At 47.6% G+C, this 21,341-nt stretch overlaps 1 protein-coding gene across 8 annotated transcripts in view; it reads right to left on the reverse strand.

The window, feature by feature from the left end:
- NR2C2 (nuclear receptor subfamily 2 group C member 2) overlaps window positions 1-21,341 on the reverse strand; it is a 61,446-nt gene that overhangs the window by 6,105 nt on the left and 34,000 nt on the right. For 7 of the 8 annotated variants that reach the window (XM_040995256.1, XM_040995254.1, XM_040995252.1 and 4 more), the window contains 11 exons: window positions 18,991-19,191; window positions 16,205-16,307; window positions 15,336-15,515; window positions 13,408-13,555; window positions 12,684-12,777; window positions 9,548-9,681; window positions 8,053-8,230; window positions 6,515-6,636; window positions 3,660-3,799; window positions 2,109-2,246; window positions 964-1,069 (listed from right to left, as the gene is read on the reverse strand). In XM_040995256.1, the coding sequence (XP_040851190.1) occupies window positions 964-1,069; window positions 2,109-2,246; window positions 3,660-3,799; window positions 6,515-6,636; window positions 8,053-8,230; window positions 9,548-9,681; window positions 12,684-12,777; window positions 13,408-13,555; window positions 15,336-15,515; window positions 16,205-16,307; window positions 18,991-19,191 (1,544 nt within the window). Of the gene's footprint in view, window positions 1-963; window positions 1,070-2,108; window positions 2,247-3,659; window positions 3,800-6,514; window positions 6,637-8,052; window positions 8,231-9,547; window positions 9,682-12,683; window positions 12,778-13,407; window positions 13,556-15,335; window positions 15,516-16,204; window positions 16,308-17,519; window positions 17,588-18,990; window positions 19,192-21,341 lie in introns of those variants that run through there. The other variant, XM_040995255.1, reaches the window with a different exon arrangement.

Raw genomic sequence — 21,341 nt, forward strand, 5'->3', positions numbered from 1 at the left:
TGTCGTTCTGCCAAGCAGCTCACAGGGCCAGTCCCAGTCACGTTTTGGCCATGGGAACTTGGGGATTAGGCCTGCAACTTCTGCAGAGAGCAACTTGCTGACAGACCTAGTTACATATATGTGCAGTCTGGGTGTGATATTCCCATTTCGGGGTTGGATTATCCTACATTTGCCATGAGGGCTGCTAGTCCAGTGGCAACAGGGCCTACTCGACAGGAACTGAACTTGGACTACAGAGGTGTGCTGAAACAGGTGAACTGTCTCACACCAGGCAGGTGCTTGGCAACTGTCTCAGCATCAGAGAGCTGGTCACCCCGTCTCAGGGCAAATCCCCTCTCGGAGAGGTAGAGGGAGCCCGAGGTGCTCTGCTCCTACTGTGGTCTGTGCAGAAGACATGGTGGGGAGGTGGGACCGTGTGTCTTCCTGGATTGGCATGTCTGCCCCAACATATATTTTTAAGGGACAAAAGAGAAGGGAAATAGAAAGCTGTTGCTTTCAAAGGGTCACAAGTGGTCATGGGAAGGGAGCAAGATCATCTACCTTTGGGGGGAAATGTGTGCCAGTGCATCCTGAACACAACTCGCCAGGCCTTCTCTGGGCTCAGAGTAACTGAGCAGAGGGGCACACCTCTCAAATTATTCTGGACAAGAGATTTTCCATAGGTACGCAAGCCTTAGAGCATCAGCCCTGAAGAGACCACACGACATCGACTCCACAACCCTGCAAGTGGAGGAGCAGCAGCCAGGAAGCTCGCCCAGGATCACAGGAACACTGGGCGACCTGGCAGTCCTGCCCGTCCGGCCTGACGCTTGCACATTTTATCCAACTGCGGGACTCTAGTGTGACCCACGGGAGGCGCTAGAGGCCAGGAGCAACGGGAAGGCCAACACAAGTTTTAGGACATGGCTGCTCTAGCCACACTTCTTCCTGCTCCAAGCCAAAGCATGTGCTCATGTGCCTCACCGGTAGGTGTCTTCCGAGTAGGTTTTCTGAACATAGTCCTGCAACTCCATCTGTGCCTTCTCTTGGAATTTTTCAATTTGGCTTGTGCTGGTCAAACCTGGATGATCTGAAATAGAAAGTACCCCCCAATTTCCCCTCTGTGTTCACATAGTCTCATCTGCAGACTTCATGATTAAAAAAAAAAATCAAACTTCTTAGAACTCAAGCCCTCAAGCTCAATAGATGGAGGATCTGCCTCTCTCTTTATGGAATTCTTTCAAATAAAGCAATCTTTAAAAAAAAAAGCCAAGACTGAGCTAGTTGAGATGTCACTGTTAGTAGGCTTCTCCTGTTTGCTACCAAGGCCTGAAGGCTTCAGGGAAGGGGCTCGACTCGGAGTGGCTACCCCAACCTGTGCAACCCCTCTGGGCTGTTCTGGGCCTGTGGCTTCCTACTGCTCCGTAAAACACACCTTTTAAGGCTACTGTGTGCAATTAGAAGCCATTTCTTAAAAAACTTCTTAGCTATTCAGTTACATGTCTCCCACCTTTCTATTAGCCATTTTGTTACTCATAAGTAGGATTAGGGAGGATGGGAAAGGTCAAGCTGTATCAACCCGGTCAAGGTCAAGGGTGAGCACACGTGCCCTCCCTAGAAGCTTCCAGAGAAGGACCAGGGTGGATGAGCAAGCGAGCTCAGCCCTACTGTCCTTTCTTTTCCCCCAGAAGGCCTGGCTGCTTCCTGTCCACCTCCGACAAGCAGTGCTTTTCGTACAACCTGCAGTGACTGTGGCTCCTCCACACGCAGACTGGGGAACTGTGCAGACTGGAGTCTATCCTAACAGAACTTGGGAGTGGGCAAAGAGCTAAACCCAACCAACCAAAGGGAAGAAAAAAGGCCCCTGGATGGGGGTGTGCTCTCTTGTGTGGCATAATTTGGCTGATGGTTCAGTCAGTCCATGCCATCACCAGGCACTGGTGTTCTTCAGGGACTACAGAGCCAAGGTTTATGAGAATCTACATAGTTACATTAGGGAACAAAGCACTTCTCAGGAGAACTCCAGGTCATATACAGTCTGCCAGGGCTCTATCCTTGACATGTTTACGCTCAGATAAATCAGTAGCCACAGGAGAAAAAGTGTCACGAGTCCCCACCGCATATCTTACCGGGACTAAAGAGAACTATAGCTTTAAGGTATGCGTACTCATAGCCGTCTATATCCAGCTTCGCCATGCTGTTACAGAACTCCTGCAGCTTCCAGATGTGCTCCATGACCTGCTTTATCCGGTCGCCAGAAAGTTTATCTAGAAAGCAACATCACAGATCCTTTGAAAAAGGCAGGTATCAGTTATACAACCAGCTTCTTTGCGAGGCCTGAGAGAGTAAGAAGTGCAAGATTTCACTTTTTAATTAAACAAGAATCTAATTTCCAGGCTGATGAAGTAGCAATGGGCACCAAAATTCTACTTGATAATTAACCCTTAGAGTAGTCATTCTCTCTGCCTTATAGGTATACATTATTGATTCTTCTAATTTTTTGCTAAAGACTCACATATGAGTGGCAGGCACTATGGCCCAGGTATGCTGTGCGCATCAAACTACACTGCTTTGTGAAGCCCGCAGCCCATATTAGAACGCTGGTTTGAGCCACAGCTATTCCACTTCTAATCCAACTTCTTGCTAATGTGCCTGGAAAAGCAACATGATGGTGCAAGTACTTGGGTGCCGAACACCTATGTAGGAGACCACGCTGAGCTTTGCCCGGCTCAGCCTCAGTGCTGTGGCACCTGCGGAGTGAACTGGCAGATAGCGCTTTCCCTCCTTTGTTATCACTGTAAAATAAAAACAAATCTTACACAAATTTACATGAATTCTTGTAAGATGGCAAGTGAATGATTAGTTTTTTCTCTTCTTTTTAATTTATCTGGGGGCTGACACGATGGCTAATCTGCTACCTGTAAGTGCCAGCATCCCATGTGGGCACCGGTTTGTGTTCTGGCTGTTCTACTTCACCCAGCTCCCTGCTTGTGGCCTGGGAAAGCAGTGGAGATCAGCCCAAAGCCCTGGGCCCCTGTACCCGCGTGGGAGACCCAGAAGAAACTGCTGGCTTCGGATCCGCTTAGCTCTGGCCATTGTAGCCATTTGGAAAGTAAACCAGTGGACAGAAGAGCTTTCTCTCTGCCTCTTTGTAAATCTGCCTTTCAAATAAAATAAGTAAATAAAACCTAGAAAAAAAATATGCCTGAAGCCATCCTTGACACACAATCTGACATCACAAAGGCCTCTGGGCTGGGAAAACTTTTGTTTTTGTTTTTGTTTTTGAAAGAGTTAGAGAAAGACAGAAGGAGATACAGTCCTTACTTCATGAAGTGGGGATCTGTAAACTATTACACATGGAAACAGAAACTGCTAATTCTGAAAATGCTGAGAACCCATTAGGAAGCAGGACTTTTTTTTTTTCTTCTTGTTTATATTTACTGTATGAAACTAGACAGTCTGACAGAAACTCAAATACTTGGATTGGGAATGGGCCCATGAGTCAACAGTTCAGCTTTCTTCAAATGACAGATCTGGTGGGACACTGAGACCAGCCTGCATGCCTAGGGAGGCAGCCTGGCTCAGAAGTGTCTTTGACTTGGGTCTCTAGCCAAGGACTGGGCTTTACTGCACAACAACAGACTGGACCAACACAGCTCACCCCATGCTCCAGGCCCTACCTTCCTGGATGCTGTTCTGCAGGTGATTGACAATGGCGGCCAGGATGGTGGAGAGGCTCATGACCTGGGCACACTGGGCCAGGCCCAGGGTGAATAGTTCGTTCCAGCAGGCCCGCACTAGGCTGGTGTTACAGTCCTGCCTGGGGACAGAGAAAGAAGGCTGAGTGTGGCTACGTGATGCACTTCTCCAGTACACAGGCACTAAGCTCCAGCGTTCCCCACCAAGGACATCCAGCTAGTGTTTGTTCAAGGTCTCTAGAATGTCCAGGGTTGTTATTCCCAAAATTATCAACTCCATGAATGCTTTAACAAAAGGCTGTCTGATAATAAATTACTCTCTTAAAGCAGCTTCTTTACTTAGTTTGGGACACCATCATTTCCTACAGTCTTCCAAGTCCTCAGCACTCGTGGCTGGGCTCTGGCCCAGGAGATCTGTGTCTCAGGTCCTCGGCCTGAGTCATGAGAAGTGGCAGGGATCAGAGGACAGCAGGTGAGTGGATACTGAAGGGCAGAAGCACAGTCTGTCACTCCAGCACACAGGAGCAGACCCTGCTCTGCAGCTGGATCTGGGACCGACGGAGGGGGCAAGTGTCCAGCTGAGTCGGCTTGAAGCCCTGCCCTGGGTAGTTTCTCCAGTCAGCCGGCAGGGCTAGCTTGCTGCAATCCACCTGCTCTTAGTCCCAGATGCAGCATCCATCCCTTCCTGTACCTTGACACATCGGGAGGCTGGAAACACTGCTGACAAGGCTGTGCACCGCCCTGGTCATCTCAAGGATGGCCCAGCCACCGGAAGGCAATGGAACCAGCTCTGTGGCATTGTGCCATGGCCATCCACCTCAGATTTGTACCTCGTGTTTTGGGATCCTATGCTGAACATTAACTTGTGAGATCTGACAGCACTTTAAACACGGTAGAAAATTCTAAGTTGGCTAAGAAACAGGGGAGGGTTCCAGATGATATAGAAAAAAATACATTTGGGACAGTGGGAACACCATGTTTTTAAACTTTTTTTTTAAGTGATATGGTGTTTACTGTACTTTTCTTTTTTTTTTTTTAAACTTGAAAGAGTTAACAGAGAGGGGGAGAGACAGAGAAACAGAGAGAGGGAGAAAGAGAGAAAGAAAGATCAAGATCCTACATCTGCTGATTCACTTCCCAAATGGCTGCAACAGCCAGAGCTGAGCCAGTCGGAAGCTGGCAACCAGCATTCTCTGGGTCTCCCATGTGGATGCAGGCAGACTTCAGCCAACCTCTGTGCTGCCCCAGGTCATCAGCAGGGAGAGGGACTAGAAATGGAGCAGCTGGGACATGAACTGTCACTCACATGGGATGTGGATTAGCCTGCTATGCCGCGTTGCTACCCCAGCACATCACTTTTGAACTTCAAACTTAAAAAGAAAATCCTGGCTATGGGGCCAGCACTGTAGCATAGTGGATTAACTGCTGCCTGGGATGCCAACATCCTCCATATGGGCACTGTTTGAGTCTGGTGGCTCCAGTTCCTATCTAGTTCCCTGCTGATATGATTGGGAAAGCAGTGGAGGATGGCCAAGTCCTTGGGCCCCTGCACCCACAGGGGAGACCTGGAAGCTTCTGGCTTTGGGCTCTCCCAGTTTTGGCTGTTGTGGCTATTTGGGGAAGGAACCAGTAGATTTAAGATGTTTCTTTCTGTGTCTCCCTTTTCTCTATGTAACACTGCCTTTCAAATAAATAAACTATATCTTAAAAACAAAACAAAAAAAAAAATCAACTTGGTTATCCACTATAGTACTAATAACAATGGGGATGCCTGAATTCACACCAGCTATTCCAGATGCCAGCAAGCGGCAGACCATGCTTGCCATGAATAATAAACCTATAATGCTTGCTCAGTGGGCCCTGCTTGTCCAATTTTCCACAAGGAGCCAATCCTGTCTCTTTCCTTCAGTGGAGGAAGACTGTGACATTCCTAGTTACTGCTCAGGATGTGAACCACAACACCCCACCACCTTCCACTGAGGTAGGTGAGGCCAGGCCCTAAGTGCCACACACTCAGTAAGACCTCATGGACCTTAAGGCCTGTATGAAAGTCCCACTGTAAGGAAACAAGACTCTGAGGGGAAATGACTCGCACAAGGTAACACAGCTGGCAAGTCAGTGCTATAAACCACAGAACAATCTGGCCTTCCATTCTGGAGTTTTCTATGTGTTACTGAAGAAAGATTTCTCTGCAATGTGCATTACCTCTCACCGCATGCCTATGTTTATATGAGTGGTTATCTTTCAGCTGGCTGTGAGGCAGCTGCCGGGCACACTGCTGCACACACAGGCTGTACAGCACTTAGCACTTGGGCAGCGCTGCCGCTGGCATTCAGGTGGACAACATGACTCAGACATGCATGAATAAGCAAGCAAGCTGCAGAGAGGACCCCAGGTGCAGTACCACTCACGGGACTGGTCAGTGCGGTCAGGTGTGTGTGTGAGAAGGTAACCCAGCACTCTTGAGTGCATAGTAGAGTCACATTCCTCAAAGGCCTGGACACAGCTGCTGGTGTGGCTCTGTCTGTGGGTCACACTGTAAACAGCACAGGGTTGGGGGCTCACCCTTGCCTGCTGGTCTTCCCCAGCTCCAGCTCCTAGCATTGAGTCTGTGGCACAGGTGGGAGGTTCCATAAATGTCTGAGGAACTCTGCACACTGATGACAGGGTCCCTTGCTACTGGCTACTTGCTGTATTAAGAAATTTGGGGAGGGGGAAATCTTGAAAAAAGTCTTAAGAACAAACTGAGGCGGCTCTCATAAGTTCTCCAGGCCATTTCTAGCAGAGGTGTGGCATGCTCCTCCCCTTATAAGGACATATGCCAAGAAAACACTCACCCAAGTGCCTGAAAAGCTGGGATTGACCTGGCCCAGTGCATGGAGAGGAAGAGCAGGCGGGACGCAGACTCGCAGATGTAGTGTACGTTGAGGTACTCTGGCATCGGGCTGGGCATTGTTAGCTGGAAAACAGGGGGCACAGAGCCAGAGGTGAAGGAGTCTGAGGACAGCTGAGCTGCCCACATGCACCTCTGACCTCTTTCAACAGTAGCAGCTTGGGGCCTGTCTTTAGTGAGGTGCCAACTTCATGGTAGGAGTCCTGTACTGCTTCCCTGTGTCTTCATGCTCAATCTAATGGCCCTTGATGTGGCTGATGGGCCTGAGGGGACTTCCTAGCTTATGGATATCAAAATATCCTATTCAAAATGTGTTTCAGCTTAGATGGGAACATGCGGGCCACATTCATGGGCTGGTAGGCACGGAAGGTCACTTTCAGGAAACAGAGGCGAGAGTCGAGGAGAAACCCACATGGTAAGAGGAAGACTCCCTCCACTTGAATGTTGGCCAGGGCTCTGCCGTTCCATTGTCTAGAAGGGCCTTCAATGCCCCTGAAGCTGGAATTTCACCATTGACCTAGATTCTGGGCAGCCTTGGCCAACTAGGGGCAGAGATTCCACATTTGTGACTGAGTGAGTGGTTAAACCTTTCCAGCAAACATACTGGGAATAGGGATAGTCAATCTGGAGACCCAAGGACAGAGAAGACCTCAGCGCCTTGGAATGGCATGTACCAGGAGGCCAGGCGTGCACAGGAAAGCCTGTGTGGACCACCAGTTCCTTCCAGGATGGTTATGGTATACTTTCTGAGGGCGGGAGACAAGGTAGTCAGGCTCTATGGTTCAGAACCAAGGTGAGCTGGCTGCTTGGTGAGATTTTGGTAGGGAGGCTTACAGTGGACAGAGAAGACCTCTGCTAGAGCTGTGGGGGCACAGCTAGCCCTCATCTTTTGGGACCACACTGGCCAGTCTTGGCAATGATGTTGCCACACCCTCATCAAGTTTACCTTCAGAATTCTATTTGTGGTGAGCAAAAGAATGTGAAATGTTTTACAGCGAAAATGCTGTTTTGGAACACAAGATCCTGCTTGAGGCCCTGATGTCACATGCTGTATAACATGAAAATGAGCTCATGCGGCAGCTAGTATTTTAGCATAGAAGGATAAGCCACTGCCTGTGATGCCAGCATTCACATCGGCACTGGTCTGAGTCCCAGCTGCTCCATTTCAGTCCACCTTCCAGCTAATGTGCCTCGGAAAGCAGTGGAGGATGGCCAAAGTTGGGTACCTGCCATCCACTTCCAGCACCCAGAGGAAAGCTCCTGGCTTTGGCATGGTCCAGCCCTGGCTGACGCAGTTATTTAGGGAGTGAACGGCAGATAGAAGATCTCACACAGTCTCCATGTCTCTGTAATTCTGAGTTTCAAGTAAATAAATTAATCTTTAAAAAAAAATGAGCTCATGCTAAGGGTTGCAGCTCAGCTTTATCAGAGAGCCTCTCAACAGGCTGAGAGGCTGGACATGCGGTCAGTGGGCACACTCACCTTAAATGTGACGTGTGTGTCTGAAAGGAGAGGGCCTTCCACTTCAATGATGGGTGTTGACTGGTCTCTGCTGATGACATGGATGCTCCCCCCGCCACTGGTGTCTACCCCATCGGCCAGGCTTGGAGGCGAGGAGCTGTCTGTGGTATTAAGTGCTTTAGCTAAGGTATCAAATGCCCTGTGAGCAAAAATGAAGCAAGCAAGTGCTGTGAATCTATAGCTTGGGAGGCACAGAGCTCTAGCTGAGATGTACTTCAGAAAAGCAATGCTTTGAGGAACAGGTAATTAAATTCTGCCTACCAAGGGAAGGCCAACACTCAGAGCATCTGTGGATCGTCCATGGGCAGGACTGAGCTCCCTAATGTTTATTTCCCCATAAAATTTCTTCATAACTTGCTTTTTATTATGGTTTAAACAGGATTTACAGATGTTCATGAATTCATGCAGATGTTTACACCTCAAAGCTCTATGTTAGTGGTTAATGGATGGATGAAGGATAGAGACTGGATCTAATTATGGGAACTGGGAGGTGGGCCTGGGTGGAGGTCTCCAGGGCGCCAGGGGCTCCCCCAGCAGGTGGTTCTTGTGAGATGGATCATTATGTAAGCAGCATGTGCTTCCTGGCCCTCTGTCATTCAGCTTCACTGGAGATGGAGTGAACATGTCTGCTCAATGTTCAACTGTGAACCTCTGGAGCTATAAACTGAAATAAAGCTTATTGCTCTCTAAACTGCTCCTCTCAAGCATTTTAGTTGAAATAATGAAATGTATTTCCACAGGCAGAAATTCTGTTTTACAGATGAGAACACTGAGGCTACAGGTGTCAACTCTCCTAAGATCATTCATGTTAAGTGATAGAACCAGAATTCTACTTAATTCAAATCCACCCTCTTTCCACTGGATCTAGATCTTACTTTCTTTCTCAGGCTGAAAATGACCATGGGGACCAGGGACCCTGTGTTCTCCTCTGCCATGCACCTGGCCAGCTGAGCAAGACAGGCCAGAGTGGAAGAAGCCACACCAAGTACCAAGCTGCAGAGGAGAAAGATCTATAGCATCCAGGACCTGCCAGTGCTCCGTCAGCCAACATACATGTAGCTACCCTTGTAACTCACTACCTAGAAGAGTTTACATGAGAAAAATGGGCCACATGGGAGGCAGGATATAGGATGCATTGTTACCATGCATTGGGCATTCAACACTGATCACTACGAACAGATGTGCCCACTGAAAGCCTCCCCCGACTCCCCTCTCATATGGAGTTGCCTGCTTTTCCTTTTACATTATTTGGAATGAAAAGCAGTTTTGAATTTTATATCATGTAATGTAAGTGGGCAATATTTCCACAGCTAAAATTTGGAAGAGGACTCCGTGCAGGGTCGTTGTGGCAGTTAAAACCCTTGACCAAACCCAGGACAGATGCCAGGATGTCACAATCTACCCCAGCCCACAGCTCTGAGTGTGTATGGGGAGGTGTCCCATCTTGGGCTCCTACCGTGTAATCTCACTTGCAGACTGGTCCTCTGGCTGGATTTCTGAAGTGTCACCATTGTTTAAGGATTCACTTAGGTTAGCAAGGGAGGTCACAACATTTGCCAGTGTGCCCAGAGCCCCCTGGCTTGTTTCTGCCTATTAAACAACAAAAAAAATAGTCATATTAAATACAAACACACACAAGTCAGCTCTATCCCTAAAGGTGTAATGATGGTTCTAGAACAGTTAGCTAGGGGGGTGTGACCACAAGGCAGTGGGAAGGCAATGTTTGTGGAGATGGGTTAGTTTCCTGTATCTCAGTTGTGGCTGTAGTTTCATAATTCACAAATGCCAATCATGTCAGAGTCTAGACAACACTAAAAACGGACAAGAGATTTCAACATTTTTGCCAATGTAGAAACAAAAGTGGCCAATAAGCACATTAAAAGATGCTCAGAATTACTGGGATGCAAATCAAAACAAGCAGATATCATTTCACACACACTAGGATGGACAAGTATTTGTGAGGAAGTAGAGAAATCACAGCCTTTGTGCAAAGCTGGTAGGGATGTAAAGCAATGTGGTCATCTTGCAGAACTATCTGGCTGTTCCTTAAAGGTCTAACCCTAAGAGTTACCATCTGACCAGCAATTCTGATCTAAAGTAGAAACACCTCAAACATCCATCAACTGTTAAGTGGGTAAACAAATGTTATGGTTTACCCACACAGTGGCATATTATTTGGCAACAGAAAGGCATGACCTAGTAACACATGCTACCAGGGCGGAACCTGCTTTACCCTGAGTCACAAAGAATCACAGATTACATGGTTTTCATGAGGACACCTGCAGAATAGACATAAACATGCAGTTAGAAACTAGGGCAGAGGTGACAGATTCTAGAAGTGAGGGAAGGGGAGTGACTTCCTAGCGAGGTTAAGGGCTTCTTCTGGGGAGACAAAAACAATCTGAAAATAGGGATAATGGTTGCAAACCTGATCATACTAAAACTCACTAAATTATACTCTCAAAGGATAAACTGGTATCCAACTTATATTTCTATTTCTTAAAAAAAGAGAAAGCTAGAGATTGACTTGCATAAACCAAGACACAGATACACAAACTACAATCAAAAGAGAACTGATCAGTAAGTCGCAGTCACAGGAGGTTGTGTGCAGCTGCTGGGGGGTGGAAGCCATCACAGCAGCAAAGAATAATAAAGGGGAATAAAGAAGAGGGGAAAAAAATCAGCACAATGCTATTCACTACGCCCCAATCTGATGGTCAGGTGGTCAGGAGCAGCACTGAGTTAGAGTGGCAGGCATGGTGGTGGGTTAATTAAGACACGCTTGAGATGCCAGCATACCATACAGGCACTGGATTGAGTCCCTACTGCTCCACTTCTGGTCCACCCTGGGAAAGCAGTCAAAGATGGCCCAAGTACTGGGCTCCCTGTCCTCAACATGGGAGACCTAGATTCTGGCTTCACCGTGCCCCACCTCTGGCAATTAAGTGAATCTGTGGAAGGAAGGGCTCTAACTCTGCCTTACAAACCAACCAACCAACCTTTAAAAATCCTGACCACGGCATCTCCCATAGCATCTGCATGGTGGGTAAGCAGGAACTCTACAGCTTTGCACTTCTTTCAAATGGAACTATTTTGAACGTATAATGATTTCAAAGTAAAAATTTTAAAAACAGCTTCTGCAAACTGTTATCCCAGGTGCTGTGTTGTATTATGCAAATGTGCTTCTCAGCTGAGTCTTAGTGCTCCCCCTTGAGGGCAGGAGGATAGCAGTGTGTTCACTGCAGACTACAAGGCTTTTGCATTTCCAGGAGCAGTCACTAATTCCCAACAGCCAGCACTTACTGCTGTGAGGATAAGCTGGCACTCTGAGCCAGTTCCTGCATGGATGGTGCCTAGAGTGGCTGTGTAAGTTTCAGGTGACCAGGAGTCTTGAGGTTATTCAGGCCCAACTTTGGAACTTTTCTTTCCCTTATATCTTCCTGCAGTCAGAACCACGGCTCTGAACTGCCTCTGGTGATAATCAACTAGGTGTGCTCCATCAGCTCATGTGCTGCACAGAGCAAAGCCCAGAGCCCAGCCCAAGGACCCCACGGGGCAGGGTGGCTCCTCAGCCCAGCCAAGGGTTCTCACAGCTTTGTTCATTCCCTAACGTGACAGGTGTAAATAGACAGGGACCCTGCAGGCCTGGTTCGACCCAGTGCTCTAGGCTACTGAGATGTCTCTGCAGTGCTGCGGCTTGCTGCTAATTCTTCACTTCCTAAGTTTATATCAGGAACAACAAAATGAGAAAAGCAGTGGGTTTCCTGGGCTGCATAAATTCCTCCTTGGATTTCCTCCTAGAAACTGTCATGGGAAGGCAAGCACTGTCATCAGTAAGGTTGACTTCCCGTGGTGATCTGCTGTAGCACAGCTCTAGAGCTTAACCACATCTGAGTAAACTTCCTCCTAAAGGCTACCTAACTAAAACAGACTGGGGTGGGGATGGATTATAAGATAGGGGGTAAAGAATTTGCGATGCTGGCATCCCATATGGGCACTGGTTTCAGTTTTAGATGCTCCACTTCCCACCACTGCTAATGGCCTAGGAAAATGAGCAGATGACAGCCCCAGTGCTTGGCCCCTGACACCTCAGGGGAGACCAGGATGACGCTCCTGGCTTTGGCCTTTTCCAGTCCTGGTTGTTGCAGCATTCTGGGGAGTGATCCAGCAAATGGAAGATTGCCATCTCTCCTCTCTATAACTCTGACATTCAAAATAAATAAACTAATCTTTTAAGGGAGGAAAAAGGACTGAGGGTTTTTGGAAAAGGCTATTGCAGGATAAGTAGTAAACAGCTAGACAGCTTGCTAATATGCTAATCTCAGAGCCCAGAACCACAGAATATTCACTAAGCTGAAGTCTAGACTCTGACATGATTTGATGACTGTAACTAGCCAGCTCCAACTGAGGTTTCTGAAAAGGCAACCCCAAAACAAATCCCAGTATGCCTGATCACAACCAGAAGTAAAGTGACATGCCAAGGTCAAGTTGTGCTGTGCTCTCTGAAGGTCAAGAAGGTAGGACACTCATTTGGGAAACCAGCTTGCAGTGGCAACACTGAGGAGCAGAGGAGCAAGGGGAAGAAACGTCACCTTGGAGTCTGTGGCCAGGACAACCGTGCCATCCTCACGTATCAAAGGCTGCTGGATATTCACAAGCATCCCTGGATCAAGAAGACCTGTTTGTCTATTTAAGACATAAAGAAACCCAGAGTAGCTTCCAACATTTTATACACAGTATGATCATACCACATTCATCTGCCCCTTCAACGCGTGCAAAGCTACCTGCAGAGCAGCAAAGCCCCAACGAGGCTCAGCCACCAAGAGACTAAATGAGCCCCTTTTCTGATGGGCACAGAGCTTTCCGCACTGACTGAAGAGTGTGGCCATCCTGCCAAAGAATGTTAACATGCTCTTCTGAGGACCACGAGGCATCCTTCACGCCAGTTTCAAGAAGTATTTTAGACTTCTTGTTTGCCCTATTTCTTTCGAAGTAAGTTCAGTGGATTAAATTAAAAATATTTGTGGTGGTTTCTAGGGCCTGACTGACCTGTCTGCACTGAAAAAAAGCCACAGTACTCAATTACAAGCAACCATTTTCCTCTCAGGCCTGATGGTGTAAACTGTAGGACAAACTCTGAGCCCAAAACAGAAGAATTTCAGATCCATCCCAAGGCTGCATCCTCAGGCCTGTCTGGAGGTACGACTCAGCAGGCAGGCAGGAGCTACATGACCCCTGCCCAGGGAGTGGCCATGCTGCCTCTCATCAGTTCCAAGGGCTGAGGCAGTGCCACCCTTTGTGAGAACGGGAACTGACCTTGCTCCATCTTTGTCTGCTACAAATGTTGGGGTGGCTATCAGGGGACTTCTCAGGTCCTTCCGGATATAGATTTTCTCAGTTGAAGCAGCACAATTGCTTGGTTTCTCCCGTTGCACATCAAAGGGCTTCCGTTCACTCTGCACAGCTTAAATCATAACATAAATGTTCACATTTAGAGCACAGATCCAATTCACGAACACCCACATCCCTTCAAACATTGCGAGGAAGGAGGACTTCCTGCTCAGACCGTCACTGCAGGGATGTATGTGATGGTACTAGATGCTTCCAGCTCAGTTGCTACAGGGTGCTTTTCAAAGAGAAGGGTTCATAGTTCACCAATGCCACGTGAAACCTAAAAGCAAAAAACAGCTCCAGGGAGCAGCTGCTGCCTGCCAAGAAGCTGGAGCAGCACACTGCGTAGTCTCTAGGGGCCACACTGAGCCCTCAGGGCCTTCACTTCCCTTTACAACATCAATTCATTGTAAGTATTAGAGGCACAGCAAGAGAGAGACATACACAGCTTCACCTGCCTCATTCCATCCCTGACACGGCTGAGGCTGGGCCAGGCTATGGGTCTCCCACAGGAGTGGCAGCAAGGACTCAACTACTGAGTTGTCAGGAGGTGCATGAGCAGGAAGCTAGAACAAGCAGCAGAATGGGGGCTTGACTCAACACTCCAGTGGGACGTGGGCATGACAAATAGTGTCTTTCCTTTGTATCAAACACCCTTGGGCACATACTTCCTACCAGTGACCAAATGAACTCTTGCCTAAGAAAACACTCCTTTTCTGGTGGACTGTTGAAAGAAAAGACTATCCTGAGCCACAAATAACAGAGGAACCACTGCAACTCCAAGTCAGTTTCCAGCTTCTGTGACCTGTTCAGTGCCCATTATATCACACGAGCAATCTTTCCCTTTAGGAACCTGGTGTGAAACAGGGATACATGTCAAAGAAACAGGAAAAGTAAGACCTGTTTTAAAGAAAGAAGTGGTGGATCCTAGTAACTAGCATTAAGACACTGTACTAACTGAAATCACCACTTAGGTCCTAGGTTTTTATGTATAGCTACGATCTGTCTCACAGAGATTTAAGCTACCACAATGAATAAAATTACTGCTCACTGAGAACAAGGTCAGTTTGGCAATGTTGGTTAGTCCAACGCCAAACCAGCGATGTCTGGATTCACTCTGGGGAAACAGTAGTTGTTGCTGGCAAAAGTTGGGTTGCTATTTCTAATTATTCAAAGAATAGATTTCTACTAACCCCCCCACCCAGTTCCCACTTCTGGAACTGCAATCACCATGACCTCTCGGTCTTCCGAGAGAGCCCGTTCTCCTGGATCCATGGCACCAGTCAAGTGCCTGTCCTCCTTTGCTATCCTCCAATCTCCCACAGCAGCCAGAGTCAACTGCCCTCCCCTTGGATTTCCCTCTGCTGCCTCTCCTGGATTCCTGCTTTCAGGATGGCACAACTTGCGAGAGCAGACTTCCACGTGTTGACTGTCCCTGTGGCAACAGCCCTCACTACACAACCTCAGCCGTGCAGAGGCTGGAGTGAGGGAAAGCACAGTGGGCAGAAGGCAGGGCATTCGTTCTCAGCAGCAGCAGGCCAAGGATTCTGACTCTCAGAGCCTGCAGCCGAGAGGCTACCTGTCTCCCCATTGGTAGAGCTGGGTGTGCTGATGTTAGCTTATTCCCAAGCTGTGTGCAGCCCACTCTGCTCTGCTGCCTCAACTTTCCAAACACCATGGGAACCGACTGTCGGGGCTCAATCACCCAGCTGACCCAAAATGTAAACCAAAACGAAGACTGAGTGGGTGAGATTTTCCCTGAAGCATTTAAAGGCCACATACAGACACCTTACTGAACAGATCCCATGCCCTCTTTCCCTGTTGATGCAGGCCGCTTCAATTCTGTTACTCACATTCCATCTTCATGCCCATCTCTAGGCATTTTTTTAGCCGGCAGAACTGACAGCGATTGCGATGATGCTTGTTGATGATGCAGTCTTGGTTGCTCCGACAGCTGTAGGTCAAATTTTTCCTCACGCTCCTTTTGAAAAAACCTTTGCAACCTTCACAACTGACAGCCCCATAGTGACGGCCTGAAAGGAAAAGGCACCAGCAGTTAGCTCAGAGATGAGGCGACCTGCCACAGGCCCTGCTTTGGAGAGGAGCCTATCCAAGTAACTTGGGGCGCATGCTGGCAGATGCTGCTGGCCATGTGGGTAATGTCAGCTCCAAGCTTATGGCCACATGGACCTCCCACATATTTTCTCTACAGCTAATCCTTCTTTAAATTTGAAACAGTTAGAGATCTTGCTATTGATATTCCATTCACTGGTTTACTTCCCAAGTGACACAACGGCTGGGGCTGGAGTAGGATGAATCCAGGAGCCTGGAGCTTCCTCTAGGTCTCATTGGGGAATTTGGGGATGCAGCCCAACCTCCTGGCCATCTCCTGCTGCTTTCCAAGCACATTAGCAGGGAGCTGGATCAGAAATGGAACATGTGGTACCCAAACCAGTGTCCATAAGCACTGTAGATAGTAGCTTAACCTGCTGTGCCCAGAGCCAGCCCCTCTCTCTAGTCTTCAAGGTAGTTTATCGAAGTCAGGATGCTCAGATGCTATTCAAGAGCCAGTAAATGGCCTGACCTCAGCACCCTCAGCACACAGCGGAGGGCTGACTGCTCCATCCACCTGTACCCAGATGATCCTGCTCTTGGCTCCGCCCACAACAGCTGGTTCTTGCTGTTGGGCCACAACATTTCCCCAGCAGAGTGGCTCACACACCAGAGGCTTTGTCGCCACAGACCACGCAGTACTCCACCACCTGGGGCCGCTGCACATCTGCCTTGCCCAGCAACCGCTCCACAGAGGCAGAATCCGTGACGATCTAAGAGATTAAGAAGCAAAGTAATGTTTAACTATAAATCCCTAATCTTGAGTTCCTAAGCAGAACTCAGGGTATTGCCAAGAAACTCTCCTGGACTACCCCCCTTCAGCATAGGTTTGCCCTCATCTCTGGCACCTCCTCCAAGGCTGGGAACCTTGTAGGGGGAATCACACACAGACGTTCCCACTCCCCCTGAAAAGATTCTTCTGGTTGCCTCACTGCTTTCACACAGCAATCTGAAAGTTTGCCAAAAGGCATACCTGTCAGAAATAAACCCAGCTTGCCAATTAAATAACTAGACTTCTGCTTGAGACAGCTGGTGGTTTAAGACTGAAAATGGCTCTTTCCCCTGAAACAGCACTACTGACCTGGGGGAAATCTTTGTTTTTTTTTTTTTTTTTAAGATTTATTTATTTTTATTGGAAAGACAAATTTACAGAGAAGGAGATATACAAAGATCCTCCATCTGATAGATGGTTCACTCCTAAACGGCCACAATGGCTGGAGCTGAGCCGATCTGAAGCCTGAAGCCAGGAGCCAGGAGCTTCTTCCAGGTCTCCCACATGGGTGCAGGGTCCCAAGGCTTTGGGCCATCCTTGACTGCTTTCCCAGGCTACAAGCAGGGAGCTGGATGGGAGGTGGAGTATCCAGGACACTAACCAGCACCCATATGGGGATACTGGCATTTGTAAAGGGAGGATTAGCCAATTTAAGTTACACCTGGCCTAACATAGGACACACTTGTAACATCAATATGAGAAAGGAGAAAGCAATTGTTACTGCAAAAATGAACTTAAATTTGAGCCAAGAATAAGCTATTAAATGACTTATGCATAGTGTGAACACACAGAGAAATTATACAGAATCACCTGCTGTGAAACCGAAGATTTCAGATGATCAGGAATGCACTGTGGTGGGGAAGGATGGGATAGTATTTACAAATTCCAGTATAAGGTGCTTAAGAAGTATAGTTCTTCAGGGGCTGCTTTTGTAGCATGGAGGGTTAAGCTGCACTGTTCAAGCTATTGCTTATGATGCTGGCATCGGAGCACATTTTGAGCCCTGGCTGTTCCACTTTGATTCAGCTCCCCACTAACGTGCCTGGGAGGCAGTGGAAGATGGCCCAATTAACTGGGCCTCTACGGCCCATGTTGAAGACCTGGCTGAAAATCTGGACTTCTGGCTTCTGCTTGGCCCAGCCCTGGCCATTACCTCCATTTGTGGAGTGACGAACAGGCAGAAGATCCCTTTGTCTCTGTTACTCTTTCATGTAAATAAACCTTAGGGGGAAAAAAAAAAGAACAAAGTACAATTCTTTATGTGTGCACATGTGAGACACAAAGACACACACACAAACGCACAGATCTGCAATATGCAAAAGCCAGGAGCCAAGAACTGCATCTGGGTCTCCCATGTTGCTACTGCCTTCCTGACACACTAGCATGAAGCTGGATCAGAAGTGGAGCAGCAGGGATTCCAATCTGCACTCCCACATGAGATGTGTCACAGCAGTGGCTTACGTCACTGCACTGCAAAGACCTACTCCTCCAATGTCCAGTTTTACTAGCTAAATGGTGGTGTTCTCCACTTACCCCAGGAAACATTTTTTTTTCCTTCCTTAAGTATTTTTCTCAGTGTATATATATGGTCCTTCCCAAAATACATGAATTTCTAGCAACATTATTTACAACAACCAGAAGGTGGAAGTAAACATTGTGCATACATTAAACAGAATTCTTAAAAATCAACTATAACACGTACTAAAAATGGGTGAATTTTGAAGACATTAAGTAAAATAGTCACAAAACAACAAATACTGCATGATTTCATTTATGATGTACTTAGAATAGTCAAATTCATAGAGACAGATGAGGAGTGAAGAGAACCACTGGGGAAGACAGTTTCAGCTTGAGGACAAAGTCATAGTCATGGATGCACCAAACAAATGCTCTTAATGCTACTTAACTGTATACCTAGCGTTTAGATGGAAATAGGTGTGTCTTACCACAAATTGTAAATTACAAAACATTAGAAACACGTACATAAGGATGTCGCTTTGAGCCTAAATATGCTTGGCCATTATGGGACAAGGACCCAAATCTCTGGTTTTGGAAAGTCAGTGCTCCCATATCCCAGATCATCATTCGGCACCTGTTCACCAGGCTGCTCCCTGCCCTCCCTTGTTAGAGTACAGGAAAAGTAGGGTACAGACAGGGTTCAGAGCTGGCAGCTCACAATGAATGAAGAATCTGACAATTTGAACAAGATCAGCCGGTCAAGAACAAGCTGATTCTCAGCAGCTGTGGGCAGCCCTGGGTGAAGCCTTCTGGATGCCCTGGGCCAAGGGCTGCTGCTGCACAGCCTTAGTTCGATTCAGTTCTCCAGGTGCTTCAGCACCAGCTTGCTCACACTATTCCCCAGTAGGCCACCAACTTTTCTGGCTCAGCCTCCACATCCCTGACCACCAAAGTATTTGAAGTTGGCTGCCTTCTGGGCCTTGGTACTTACCGCCCGCTGGCTTCTGATATTGTTTCTAAATCTTGGGCAAGAATCATCATGCCACACTTGTAGGTCCCCCCAAAGACCACCTAGAGTTGGAACTGGCCCTTTCAATCAAATAACAGATCAGGTCAGGAACAATACTTGTAGCAGAAAAGCTCAAACAGCTGCCCACAGGTGTTACCTGGATCCTGCCGGGCACAAGGTTGTCAGAAGTGGTGAATATGAGCTGCTTGGCACTGGATGTTTCTGGGGAAGCCAGAATCACCTTCCCGGTTCCAGCTCCATCTGGACTGGTCAAAATGAACTGCTGTTTGGGGGATCCAGAGGCATCCACTGCTGTGACTATCTGGATCTTCTGTCCTGTCTGCTGGTCAGTCACAATCTACAAGACACAACATGGAGGCTGCTGTCATAGGGTAATTGGAGGTGGTACCCCAAAGTAACCAATAACAGATGTTGGTGCCTGAGTTAACACCAGTCTAAGATGCAATTTCATCAGTTCATGGTGACGTGAGAAAAAAATAAGAATGAGCTTTGCAGAAATAAATTTCCACACAGCTATTTTGATTTTGATTGTATATTTCCTACACTTTTAGGATTTAAATATCCTGAGGATGGCACTGTGGTGCCGTCTGTGACACTGGCATCCCATGAATGCAGATTCCAAGTAATGGCCAGTTGCTCTACTTCCACCTGCTCCAACAGTTCCCTGCTAATGTGTCTAAAAACATAGTGGAAGATGGCCCAAGTATTATAATACTATAACAGCCATTTGAGCAGCTAACCAGAAAAGATGTTTTACTTTCTTTTTGTAACTCTGCCTTCCAAGTAAATAATTAAATAGTTTTAAAAATAATTAAATATTAACAAAAGTATCCTTTCTGATAGGAAATGAAGTTGATAATAAATAATACACCTGACAAGTGTGTCATTTTCAAATAATACTTATCCTGGCAGAAGAAGTGGTGGGCTCACCTCTGTGGAACCACAGCACCCAGCAGTTTGCACGGAGAGCTAGGGGTGGTGATGGCTGAGTCCCGCTGGATAGTGGACTCACATGACACTCATGGGAACTGAGGCTGGGAGGACAGGCTGGGCCAGGTGGCAGCACCTGCTGGCACATGCAAAGGCCAGGACTGAGAGAGAACCTGTCAGCCGCGGTGAGTGCCAGGACTAGGGGTTGGCCATGTCAGGCTAGTCAAGGTAGCAGCACCTGTCAGGATGTGCAGGCTGGGTCTGGGGGTAGGTTGGGCTTAGCTAAGCTGCAGCACCAACAGGAGTGTACAAGAGCCAGATGGATAAAGGACAGACCAGGCTAGGCCTCAGCACATGTGGCCCACGCCAAAGCTGAGGTTGGGTGAGGGTCTGGTGGAGATTTACTGGGGTCACTCTGACTGGGGTGCAGCACCTGCTGGTGTCTGGGCTAGGACACAGCACCCATCAGTTTGCATGAGATTGGACTGGGGGCAGGACTGACGAGGCAACTGGCATATCTACTGGTATGTGTATTGGCTGATATAGGTGATGGACCGAACTTGACCCTGCACCAGCTAGCGCACAACAGAGTAAAATATGAGGCACGATTTCTTGGGGTATTCCCCAGTGGGACTATTGGACTCAATCACCGGCTGCAGGGAAAATCATAGTATATATTGTCATGCATTGAATCTGAGCCTCCTAAGTTGCTGATGTCTGTGCAGTGCACAGCATGCCCAGATGCACACAGGGGACATGATAGCCAGTTTATCTAGGTTAGTAGAAAACACTGAGTGCTCTGTCAGAGGATGGGAAGAAGAACAGGATGGACCACTTTCCTGGCAAAGCTTTGCAACCTGTTCCTGGGCCTATAGATGTACTAAGGTGGCCTTGGTCAGCCAACATATCTTGGAAAGATTTTCTCAACTCTAGTGAAACCAAGCCAACTAGTCTCACAACTATCAAAACCACTCAAGTAATACCCTTGGACTACTCCTCCCCACACTGGGGTCTCTAAGGAGAAATCAAACAGCTGTCCCCTGTTCTTGGGTGATGGTAGCTTGACAGCACGGAACTGTCCCTCCTACTCCCATGAGCAGACCAGGAGAGTCAAAAGAACTGAAAATTTTAACCAAACCAACCAAACAAAAAACATCAGTGAGGGGAAAGGGGCCAAACCATGGGCTGAACTAGGTTCCACAATATGTGTATAGGCAGGCACAGTATTACCTTTTCATAGACTTTGTGAAAACAAACTCCAAGGTTCAAACAACAAACTCTTCAACACAATAGCTTACTGCTGTCTAATATAAAAGATCAATAGGGTCAGGTGCAGTAGCCTAGTGGCTAAAGTCCTCGCCTTGCATGCGCCAGGATGCCATATGGGCACTGGTTCTAATCCCGGCAGCTCCGCTTCCCATCCAGCTCTTCCTCTCTGTATATCTGAGTTTCCAATAAAAATAAATCTTCAAAAAAAAAAAATCAGATAATGTTGGTTGATTCAAATAAATTGGCGGCGTGTTTTGTGCAACAGACAAAACGTCACTTGGAATATCT

Source organism: Ochotona curzoniae, unplaced genomic scaffold (assembly GCF_017591425.1).
Source record: "Ochotona curzoniae isolate NIBS_2020 unplaced genomic scaffold, NIBS_Ocur_1.0 contig_908, whole genome shotgun sequence".
Lineage (NCBI taxonomy): Eukaryota > Metazoa > Chordata > Mammalia > Lagomorpha > Ochotonidae > Ochotona > Ochotona curzoniae.